The sequence below is a fragment of the Capra hircus genome, chromosome 13 (genome assembly GCF_001704415.2).
Source record: "Capra hircus breed San Clemente chromosome 13, ASM170441v1, whole genome shotgun sequence".
Lineage (NCBI taxonomy): Eukaryota > Metazoa > Chordata > Mammalia > Artiodactyla > Bovidae > Capra > Capra hircus.
The window spans coordinates 42,032,579-42,044,711 of NC_030820.1; the positions used below are offsets into that span (position 1 = coordinate 42,032,579).

A 12,133-nucleotide genomic window follows, 5' to 3' on the forward strand; every position below is an offset into this window, starting at 1 on the left:
CCAACCTAGATAGCATATTCAAAAGCACAGACATTACTTTGCCAACTAAGGTCCGTCTAGTCAAGGCTATGGTTTTTCCAGTGGTCACATATGGATGTGAGAGTTGGACTGTGAAGAAGGCTGAGCGCCGAAGAATTGATGCTTTTGAACTGTGGTGTTGGAGAAGACTCTTGAGAGTCCCTTGGACTGCAAGGAGATCCAACCAGTCCATTCTGAAAGAGATCAGCCCTGGGATTTCCTTGGAAGGAATGATGCTAAAGCTGAAGCTCCAGTACTTTGGCCACCTCATGTGAAGAGTTGACTCATTGGAAAAGACTTTGATGCTGGGAGGGATTGGGTGCAGGAGGAGAAGGGGACGACAGAGGATAAGATGGCTGGATGGCATCACTGACTCGATGGACGTGAGTCTGAGTGAACCCCGGGAGTTGGTGATGGACAAGGAGGCCTGGCGTGCTGCAGTTCATGGGGTCGCAGAGTCAGACAGGACTGAGCGACTCAACTGAACTGAAGCCAAAGGAGGAATTCTGCCCCCTTGACTCACGATTGGTTTAGACCCAAGAGTGATAGTAATTCTGACCAATGGGAAGTGAGGAGGCCTGCGGAGGGTCCGGTAGCTTTTTTGAGGGGACAAGCCAGGGGGAAAGGCGAAGGAGTCAGGACAGACCCTGCCTGCGTCCCCCAGCTGCTGGAAGGCCCAGCCCACGTTCAAGTACACCAGGCAAGGCACGTTTCTCCGTGTTGGGCATGTCCCTCTCCTGTGCCCGCAGACACTGAGTGGAGTTAAGCCGTTGCCCCTGGGGCTCTTAACAGCTCTTTGCACGGTGCTCCGACCTGTATCCCATGATTTATTTATTGAGTCCCATGTTGTTACCTAATGATGATGACAAGTATTTTCCTTGAGCCTTGAAGACTAGGAGGAGTGCCAGTAACAGTGGCAACAATAGTCAATATTTTTCTCTTTCTCTGCCACGCTGGAAACGGAGGTACGCACTTTATTCACATCTTTCCGTTCTCTTCAGGAACAAGGGTGTTCTATTATGATTCCCATTTCATGACTGAAAAAACAGAGACATCAGTGTTCTTATATACTTTTTAAATGGCCTCTATTACTGTCTCTAGGACCTTTCTCTTTTGCTTCTACCTGCCTTCTCTTCCTTTAGGTAATTTTGCCTAGAAATTTGTCCACTATCTGTATTGTTTTTATGCCAGTTAAGTTTCTTTATTGCATTTTTATTCTACTTTACCTATTTTTTTCTACTTGTATCCTTTGGGGGATTCATTTAGAAGTGTTTCCACTCAGCAACATTTCATGAACATGTTTCCATGCCTGGTTGTTATTTCTAGTGGCTGCATCCCATCACTTCATGGGAAATAGATGGGGAAACAGTGGGAACAGTGTCAGACTTTATTTTGGGGGGCTCCGAAATCACTGCAGATGGTGACGGCAGCCATGAAGTTAAAAGACGCTTACTCCTTGGAAGGAAAGTTATGACCAACCTAGATAGCATATTCAAAAGCAGAGACATTACTTTGCCAACAAAGGTCTGTCTAGTCAAGGCTATGGTTTTTCCAGTAGTCATGTATGGATGTGAGAATTGGACTGTGAAGAAAGCTGAGCACTGAAGAATTGATGCTTTTGAACTGTGGTGTTGGAGAAGACTTTTGAGAGTCCCTTGGACTGCAAGGAGATCCAACCAGTCCATTCTGAAGGAGATCAGCCCTGGATGTTCTTTGGAGGGAATGATGCTAAAGCTGAAGCTCCAGTACTTTGGCCACCTCATGCAAAGAGTTGACTCATTGGAAAAGACTCTGATGCTGGGAGGGATTGAGGGCAGAAGGAAAAGGGGATGACAAAGGATGAGATGGCTGGATGGCATCACTGACTCAATGGACGTGACTCTGAGTGAACTCTGGGAGTTGGTGATGGACAGGGAGGTCTGGCGTGCTGCGATTCATGGGGTCACAAAGAGTCAGACACGACTGAGCGACTGAACTGAACTGACTGAATATTTTATTTTATGAGTGGGATATATATAAATTGTACAGGTTACTAGCTCTCTCCCTCAAACTCAACTCTGGATAAACTAGGAAGAGATGGAGGCAAGAATCTGAGAACTGGCTGGAGGCAGGAGACGGAATGGAATAAGTGTGGCCGTGTCACTTGGGGCCTGCTCTGTGAGTCCAGTAGGAGGCAGAGAAATCAACGTCCAGATTCTCCTCAAAACAACCCTCCCACCATCAGGCCCAGGCTTCGAGCGAGATCTCCAGGTGCCAGAATGAATGAGAGAAAGTGGGGCTTGTGGTTTGCTGCTGTGACGGTAAGGATAGGTGACATTTAATTTCCACAGTAGTCTGGGAGAAGCTCAGGATGAGAAAAGAGGCCACAGGGAAGAGGCTCTGTTTTCTCATCTGCAGAGACTAAAGAGCCATGTACGGGCTGAGGGGTGCTGCGCCCATTCCTGGGGGAAGTCACCTGTAGAAGGTCCCCACCCTCCTTCCTCTCTGCCTCTTCAGGGGACTGGGGGGCATGTTTTCCCCTTCAGCTTCCCCATCAGTGAGCCGAAAGCTCTGTCTGGACTCTGAACTCAGAAAGGACTGGAGGGAGGGGGATAGTTAGGAAATTTCAGATTGACATGTAGTGAGGGTGGTTTAGTCATTAAGCTGTGTCCAACTCTTGCGACCCCATGGACTGTAGCCCAACAGGCTCCTCTCTACACCGGATTTCCCAGGCAAGAATACTGGAGTGGGGTGCCATTTCCTTCTCAAAGGGATCTTCCCCACCAGGGATCAAACCTGTGTCTCTGCATTGCAGGTGGTCTCCTGCATTGCAGGTGGATTGAGATCGACACTGCTATATTTAAAAATGGATAACCAACAAGGTCCTACTCTATGGCACAGGGAACTCTGCTCAGTGTTACATGGCAGCCTGGATGGGAGGGGACTTTGGGGGAGAATGGATACATGTATAATATATGGTTGAGTCGCTCTGCTGTGTACCTGGAACTATTACAACATTGTTAACTGGGTATACTTCAATATAAAAAGTTCTCCATTAAAAAAAAAAAAAAAGGAGTTAGATACGGCCACTGCCCTATAGGAGTTTACAGAGCAACAGAGGGTAAAAGCTGCAGCCAAGCATGAAGGCTTCAGGCATGATGTTTGGGGCAGGAAATGGGGATGCGCTTGGTCAGGGCGGCAGTAGATGAACATGTAGACAGAGGGGGTGCATGAGAACCGAGCAAACCATAAAACGTTTATTTTTAAATAATAAATAAAGGAAGGAAATAGAGGCAAGGAAACATTCATGAAATCAAGTCTCTAAAGTGCTCTCAAACATAAATTTTAAAAAACCGAGAAGCCTGATCTGACCTTAAAACACTGTTTATAAGATATTCAACAGTTGTTCAAAAATGGTTCCCTGCTGTATCAGAAAGGAAGGGAGAGAGGGCTTCCTCGGAGGAAACATTCCAAGACTCACAGACCCAATCAAATGATACTCAGAGGGACACAGAAGCATTGTCTAACAAGAAAATGGAAATGTCTAAAGCCAGGTTCAAGGTAAGAATATCATATTTCATTCATATGGGGGCTGCCCAAAGTCTTCACTATTTATGAAGATACATGATTCTCTGTAGATTAAATACTTCTGTATTTTTGGATTCAGTGTAAGGACAGCATACTTAGCCTATGAATCTACACAGTCTACTGAACCAAACCTCAGGATGTCTGGCAGTGAGAATGCGTTGGGGCTTGAAATCCTCCCTCCTCAAGTTCTACCTACAGAAGAGAATGCAAGTTTTAGATCTAATTAATTGATTCACGTGCCTTCAAGGAATGATTTCCATTCTAGAATGCAGTGGAATGTTCCAAGAGTCACCATGTGTCTTCTTAAAGCAAGTGACATTGCATTTTATCCTGACACAGGAAGAAGAAAATCCAGCTGAGAGCATTTGTCTTGGACAACGTTTGTCTTCTGAAAAATGCTGGTGAGGAATGCGCACATTTCCAGCCTTTGCGTGTTAGGGGTAGAGGCCTGCGGTCTCATAAGGCCCCCTCCTTCCCAGGTTGGAGCCCCTCTAGCCCCTCAGAGTCTGGACGTCCTTGGGCCCTGACCCCCTGCTGCACTCTCTCAGTGTCCTGGCGTGTGGAGCTGGAGAGATCAATGACCACGTCTTCCACACTGCTCACAGGACTGCCTTCCTCCAAGCCCCTCTGGGGTCCCAGCTGATGGGGGCTAGAACCTTCCTTGAGGTGGTCAGAGCCCCAGAGTCCTGCCAGCTTTTCTTCACTTTCTGCTTTCCTTATCGTCCCTGCGGATTTTTTATGCATCCCTAGCAAAAAAAAAAAAAAAGAAGAAGAAAATAAATAAATAAATAAATAAAATATTTATCTTTAAATATGTGCGTAGTCACTCAGTCGTGTCCTACTCTTTATGACCCCATAGACTGTAGCCTGCCAGGCTCCTCTGTCTATGGGATTCTCCAGGCACAACACTTGAGTGGGTTGCCATTTCCTTCTGCAGTCTTTAAATATAGCAGTTAAGTAAAATTTCTTCCTTGTCATTGCTCTCCAAATCCCATTAGGATTTCCGTTGCTGGTGCCTGTCTGGGGCCTACCGGAGAATCTTATAGGTAACTCTCAACATTAGGGTTTGTACACTGGGAACAGTGTACAATTATTTGGATGACATAATGGTTTTTAAATTTTTATTTTAAAGTTTGTTGGCAAGATTTTAAAATCAAGAGATTTACATCAAAAGCCAGATGTCCAGCTTCTCTCAAAAAGTCAGGAGTCTGGCAACCGGAGGCCTACTTTCTTGTAAGGCCGCAGACCTGTAGACTCAGTAAGCTCACCCCACCTGCTCATGTAAACTCAGAGGGGTGGGCCGGGTGACCTGCCCAGCATTCCCTCTCAGCTCTCCAGTCCTTGAGGGCAAAGATGACTTGATATCTCCAGTCCCAACATAGTTTCAGATGGGTAGAGTTCAAAAAAGTTTCGCTGAACAAAAACCCTCCTCCTCCTCAGCCTAAAATTGGCCCCCTGCGAGCATCCCCCTAATCCTAACTTTCTGCCTTGTTTTTTTCTCCACCTAATTTGCCTAGATGCTGTCTATAACTCATTTCTCCAAGCCTGTGGTTCTTTGATAATAACCAACAGACCAGTAAGGATGCCAGCTTCTTAGAACTTCCAGCCTCAAAGCTTGAACTCCAACAGAGCAGACAGTTCTAGCACAAAAACTGGGGGACAGAACAGCTAAGTCGCAGGTTGTTATCAGCTGAGCCGGGACAGAGAACCAGACCTCCAGACTCCAGGGTGCATGCAGTTAACGGCCTGTAGGTTCACTGCCTGCCCCATCTTGCTTTCTATTGCCATGAGCTCTGAACTGTGTGGTTGACAGCACTCAACACTGGAAATACATATTTCACGTAATGAATGTGTATCATTCCACTCAGAGAACCAGGGGCTGACTGGACCTGTCCACACACTGCCTACACAGTTCCAGTGAAAAATAAGGCAACCGATCAGAGTCCAGGCCTTGTCATTAATTAAAAAATCGGAGTAAATTTACACTGCTTGGCTTGGCAGTGGCCCTCCAGGCATAGGGACCCCAGACGTTGCCTGAGCGGCGCGGCCACAAGGCCCTCTTCCTTACCCAGGAGCCAGGGTGCGCAGGAGCCCAGCAGGCCGCCCTCCCCAGAGCTCAGGACGGAGTCAGGCAGCGGAATGCAGTGGCGCACCATCGCCCCGTAGAGCCCGTACTCGGCCATCACACTGCTGCCGCCCCAGCGCTTCTCTCGCTTCCGCCACTTGGCCCGCCGGTTTTGAAACCAGACCTAGATTGAGGTAGGAGGGGAAGCAGAGAGGCTTATAGGAGGACACCCCCACCCCAGCACAGAGGGGTGCAAGGACCAGCTACCCTCTCTGGGAGCACCCGGCCTGTCTCACAGCTCACAGGACTGGTAGTGCTAGGTGATTCGGATCAATTTCCACCGAAGTTTCCATGGAGTCAAGCATGACAAGACAAAGTCAGAGTATCCCACACTGTGCAAAGAAGCCAGTTTTTACTCTGATGGGAATGTTCACCAAGCAATGGTCTCTTCTAACCGCAGTTGTTGGATTGCTTTATCTTAACAAAAGATTAGTGTCAAATATTGTTTAAAAAGAGTGAGTGACTCTGACATAAATCATAGCAAGATCTTCTATGACCCACCTCCCAGAGTAATAGAAATAAAAACAAAAATAAACAATAGGGATCTAATTAAATGTAAAAGATTTTGCACAATGAAGGATACTATAAGCAAGGTAAAAAGGCAGCCTTCAGAATGGGAGAAGATAATAGCAAATGAAACAACTGACAAAGAACTAATCTCCAAAATATACAAGCAGCTCATGCAGCCCAAAACTAGAAAAACAAACAACCCAATCAAAAAGTGGGCCAAAGAACTAAACAGACATTTCTCCAAAGAAGACATACAGATGGCTAATAAACACATGAAAACAATATCACTCATTATCAGAAAAATGCAAATCAAAATGAGGTACTATCTCATGCCGGTCAGAATGGCCACCATCAAAAAGTCTACAGACAATAAATGCTGGAGAGGGTGTGGAGAAAAGGGAACCCTCCTACCCTGTTGGTGGGAATGCAAACTAGTACAGCCACTATGGAAAACAGTGTGGAGATTCCTTAAAAGATTGCAAATAGAACTGCCATATGACCCAGCAATCCCACTGCTGGGCATACACACTGAGGAAAACAGAACTGAAAGAGACACGTGTACCCCAATGTTCATCGCAGCACTGTTTATAATAGTCAGGACATGGAAGCAACCTAGATGTCCGTCAGCAGACAAATGGATAAGGAAGTTGTGGTATATTACACAATGGAATATTACTCAGCTAAGAAAAGAATGCATTTGAGTCAGTTCTAATGAGATGGATGAAACTGGAGCCTATTATACAGAGTAAAGTAAGTCAGAAAGAAAAACACCAATACAGTATATTAACATGTATATATGGAATTTAGAAAGATGGTAATGACGATCCTATATGCAAGGCAGCAAAAGAGACACAGATGTAAAGAACAGACTACTGGACTATAGGGAGAAGGCGAGGGTGGGATGATATGAGAGAATAACACTGAAACATGTACATTATCCTATGTAAAGTAAATAACCAGTGTAAGTTTGATGCATGAAGCAGGGCACCCAAAGCCAGTGCTCTGGGACAACCCAGAGGGATAGGGTGGAGAGGGTGGTGGGAGGAGGCTTCAGAATGGGGGACACATGTACACCCATGGCTGATTCATGTCAATGTATAGGAAAAACCACCATAGTATTGCAAAGTAATTATCCTCCAATTAAAATAAATAAATATATTTTTTAATTAAAGTAAAACTTTAAAAAAGGAGTGAATGGCATGTCTTCTGACTTGGAAAGGATGTGCTATCAGACATAAGATGGCTTAACGTGAAGACAAAGACCAGTCTTCTGTGTGTGTATGAGTGTGTATTTCAGGGTCAAGTGTGTATATGGCATGGGGCTGGTATGCAGAAAGTCCTCATCAGCTACTTACACTGGTTTCTTTGAGGGTCTGCCATGGATGGATAGTCATTTTTTTTCATTGATATCTTTACATAATTTCTAGATGTGGCACAAACTGTATAATTTTTAAGAATGATTTAATAAAAGGTAAAAAGGCTGGATGGCTATAGGGGTCATCCTCTCTAAATGAACACAAAGGAAGACTCTGGCATCTAAGTGACCCTCATTTTGTGGATGGAGGGGGCTGTTTCAAGGCGGCTGTGGGCTGACTCACTGCATGTGAGAACAGCATGGTCTCTGGGTGTCTTTGGGAGGAGAGGGGGCCCCTGCACCTGTATTCGGTCTTCTGGGAGTTCAGTCTTCACAGCCAGCATTTCCCGGGCATACACATCAGGGTAGTGGGCCTCACTGAAGGCCTTCTCCAGCTCTTCCAGTTGGTGGGCAGTGAAAACAGTCCTGCAGAGAGGCACATGGGCACATGACCAGAGGAGGTGGCCAGGCTTCCCAGCCTCAGGGGACCCTGGGCCTGCTCCCCACCTCTGCCCACCTCATCTGGGGCGCCCAGATGAGGCGCCCAGATGAGAGCTGGGCACCCCATCTCCAAATGAGTAGCCTCTGGGAAGTCCACAGTTTGGTTCAAGCAAAACAGAGCTCTTTAGGTCTTTTTTTTCTCCTCAATAAACTCCACCAACTCATTTTAAGAAGAACTACTTTAAGGGCCCACAAAATTGTGTCTTCAAAATGCTCCAGGGTCTAATAGTGCTGTGCTCAAAATGCTCTGGCAGTCTTGTGGTTAAGACTCTGCTTCCAATGCAGGGGGTTCCATTCCTGGTTGAGGAACCAAGATTCAACATGGTGTGGCAAAAACTTTTTTTAAATAATAATCATCATCATTAGTAAAATGCTACAAAGGCTGACCTGCAGCCCCCAGGAATGGCAGGATTACATTCCCAGATGGCTACTGTGTGCTTTCCCATGCCGCCCCAAGGCAAGACCAGACCTTCTCAGGCACAAGGTCTCGAGGAAGGCGGGGTGAGGAACGCCATGTGGGATCTTAGTACCTGTGCCTCCTCTTCTTCCTCTTGCTGGGGGCCGGCGACGCCTTCTGGTCACTCCTGTCTTCAGAAGGGCTGTCCTCATCTGTTAGCACAAGGAGAAGAAGAGGATTTTAGAGGTGAGCACATTTTTCATTTTGCCCTCTGGATTTTAATTTGAGGACTGAAGCTATGAACTTGTCTGGGATGTGAATATTTAACAAGACAAGATCACAGTTTTCACATCTGATGACATATTCCAAGTGCTGCACTTAACCGATTGCCCATGCATATCAACATTATTCTTCATAAATTAAAAAAAAAAAACTCCATGACAGCTGCTATTATTATCCTCCTTTTACAGAGGAGGAAATCAAGGCACAGAGAGATTAACTTGTCCCAAGATCACAAAGGTTGTCAACAGTGAAGTTGGAATTCAAACCCCAAATGTGTGTGAAGCCTAAGCTACTTGAACACTAATTGCATTTCCTGTTCCCTTCAGCTTCCAAATTCATACACTTCCTTCTGCTTCCATCTCACGTTCCTCATCTTAGCCATTATGCTACCACTTCTCAAGGGGAAGACTGAGGTTTGTGACATCAAAACCCTCCTCAGAGCTGGCCCCCTGCCCTGCTGTACCAATTTCAAATCTCTGAAAGTGGGACCTGGGAAACTCATTCTTGGCACGGGTACCCAGATGATTGACAGATGCACATCAACAATTTTAAGAACCCACTCCACTATGCTTTATCTTTTGAAATCCATTATATCGAAAGATTTAAGTTGAAAGAAAGTTTAGAAGACAGAACTATGGTCAGGTTTGTTGTTAAAAAGCATATATGTTTCAAAATACTAAATGTAAATTAATAAAAGCAAAAGTAGTAACATAATATCAGTTTTACTCCTACATCAGTGAGTTCACCAGAAGATTGGATTATGATATTATACTATCTGTGCTGTCCAATCTGATACCATTAGATACATAAGGTTATGGAGCCCTGAAATGTGGCCAGTCTAAATTGAGACCAGCTGTGAGCGTGAAATATCCAATGGACTGAAAACAATAGACCCCCTCAGAGTAAAATATTAATAACTCATATTGATAACACATACAAAGACAATATTTTGTAGGTATTGGATTAAATGAGACATAGTATTTAAATATGTTTCACCTATTTATTTTCCTTTTTATTGTGGCTCTAAGAAACTTTCATTACACTCCCAGTCACATGACGATTCCACAAGACACTATTGGTCTTGGTCTCGAGAAATACCCTCACAGGCTAGGATGTGGTTGTATTTTCCCTTAGCTTTATGGGTCCTCACAGGGGGAAAAAATCCACAGTATGAAATCGGTTCCTGCATTTTTAGTGAGACAACTAATGGAGGAGGTGGTTATTTGCTTGATACTGGTGGTAATGAAACCCCCTGCCAATGCAGGAGACACAAGAGATGCAGGTTCCATGCCTGGGTCGGGAAGATCCCCTGAGGAGGGCATGGCAATTCACTCCAATATTCCTGCCTGGAGAATCCCATGGACAGAGGAGCCTGGCGGGCTACCGTCCATCAGGTCTCAAAGAGCCGGACAGGACCGAAGCAACTTGGCACCTAGTAGACACTCATGAAATAAAGTCCTCTCAGAGTGGGTGTCTGCCGACCGCGCCTGCTTCCTTTAATCAGCAGTGGAGACCAGCGCAGTTTCTGCATTCAGCCGCCTGGATGCTCACCTCTGCAGTCTACTATCACATAGCTGTTCTCCCTCGAACTCTTCTGAAATTCTCCGTTCTCTTCCCCCATGCCCCAAACCTTTCGACTTCTCCGCCCTGTCTTTGTCGATTTCCACCGCTCCCTGCTTTCCCCTACAGTCCGTGCCGACTTCTCTGAGGATCTGGGCACAGCTGCTGTAAGAGGGAGAGCTCGCTTCTCCGGTGCGGGGAGTAGGGGAGAAGCGGGTGCCCAGACTCGCTCTTCAGCACCCGGAGGAGGACAGATCCAGGCCTCCGCCCCGCGCTTGTCAAGGGCCTGTCAATCCGTCAATCAATTCGTCTAATCCCGCCTGGAGCCGGCGGGTACCGGGTTCCGTGCCGCTGATAAACGAGGTAGGCCCACCCAGGTTTCCCGACCCCTGCGGCACCCAGAGGCCGAGCCCCGCGTGGCGGAAAGTGTCCCCCGGAGGCTGGGTCGCCGAGACCCCAGGGCGGGTCCTGATCGGGTGGTGGTGTCCGCGGGGTGGCGGCGACCAAGCCCAGAGGAGAGGCCGGGACGGGGGCGGGGGCGGGGGCGCAGAGGGTGCTGGTGCGAGAATGCGCCTCCCGGCGCGGCTACGCTCTGGGGTCCCCACTTCTATAGATCTGGGGGACTGGGGTGGGGCCCGACAGGGCGCCAGAGTGTCATTCTGCCCACCCAAGCCGAGGGAAGAGACAGTAGGGTCGCGGACTGGCCTCCTTACCCGACGTCGACACGCTCTCGCTGCGTTTCTGGCGGGCGGCCGAGGGCAGTGGGCGGCCGGGGAAGCGCGGAGCGGGGGGCTCAGGCCCCTCGGGCGGCAGGAAGGGCACGTCGGCGAGGAGCAGGCAGGGTGCCCGGGCAGCCGCAGGGGGCTGCGCGCCGAAACCGCAGAGGAGACCGAGGCCCAACGGAAGGGCTGCGCGTGCTGGGCAGGAGCCTCCGAGCCCTGGGCCCACGCGGGGCTCGGCTGCCGGGCCTTCGCACCCAGATCCCGGGCCGGGGCCCGCAGGTGCGGGCAGCTCGGCCTCCAGGCCCAACAGGTCGGTGATGGCGAAGCCCCGGGGGCGCGAGCCGGTGGATGGGCCTCCGGGCACCAGCGCCCTGCTTCTGGCACGCCCGTCGGAAAGCGCGTCTCTGCCGGTCATGGCTTCTCCAGCGGCGAAGCTGGGCCCTCTGGTCCGTCACTTTCGCGGAGGGGGCGCAGCTCTGAGAGCGCTTTATACAATCGGGCTCCCGGAGGGCTCCAATCAGCGCGGCGCGGACGCGTCACGCCCGGGACCCCGCGACATGGGGACGCCACCTGTCCCCCTCCCTTTGGTCGCCGCCCTCCCAGCTGCGGTCCCCTCCGTCAGCACCCTCTCCTCTCTCCTCTCCAGTCGTCCCCGCTACCAACCCCACGCCGGTTCTCGGCGCGAGTCGTCCCCTCCCTAAACCTCTAAACGCCGAAAGTTCCAGATTCCTTCGGAGTCTTCTCTCCCCTTCCGGGTGGATTCCCCGGTGGAGGCCCGGCGCGGACCCGCCCTCCCCGCATCCAGTCGTCCATTAAGACCAAGACCCCCGTTCCCAGCCGCACTCTCCCCATTACCACCAATATGAACCCCGCCAGCCCTCCAATGCCACCGCCTGAGCCAAGGCCTTCCCTGAAAATCCCCAAGGGGAAAGGAGTGGAAAACATTTATTTAATCCGTGCCTACTCCACCTCCAGCCAAACCCACCCCAGCGCTCTAGCGGCCGGACTGTCCCGGGTCGCAAAATTCACGGGAGCTGGAGAAGAAGTAGAGACAGGCCTGAGAGGACTAACCCGGCCAGGGCAAGGAAGCCACGTTT

The 12,133-nt window shown here is 48.8% G+C and overlaps 1 protein-coding gene across 1 annotated transcript; it reads right to left on the bottom strand.

The window, feature by feature from the left end:
* VSX1 (visual system homeobox 1) lies at positions 3,240–11,521 on the bottom strand. The gene is made up of 5 exons (XM_018056889.1): positions 11,028–11,521; positions 8,606–8,684; positions 7,877–8,000; positions 5,654–5,834; positions 3,240–4,331 (listed from the first exon to the last, which is right to left on the bottom strand). Exons 1-5 carry the CDS (start codon positions 11,449–11,451, stop codon positions 4,042–4,044), a joined length of 1,098 nt encoding a protein of 365 aa, XP_017912378.1. The 5' UTR covers positions 11,452–11,521; the 3' UTR covers positions 3,240–4,041.

Bases quoted from the DNA above. Each gene is read 5' to 3' on its own strand.
- VSX1 (XM_018056889.1), bottom strand. From the start codon at position 11,451: ATGACCGGCAGAGACGCGCTTTCCGACGGGCGTGCCAGAAGCAGGGCG. The intron at 8,001-8,605 runs GTACTAAGATCC...GCCTCTCTGCAG, and splicing joins AGGAAGAAGAGGAGGCACAG to GACTGTTTTCACTGCCCACC. The intron at 4,332-5,653 runs GTAAGGAAGAGG...TTTTTTTGCTAG, and splicing joins CTGCGCACCCTGGCTCCTGG to GGATGCATAAAAAATCCGCA.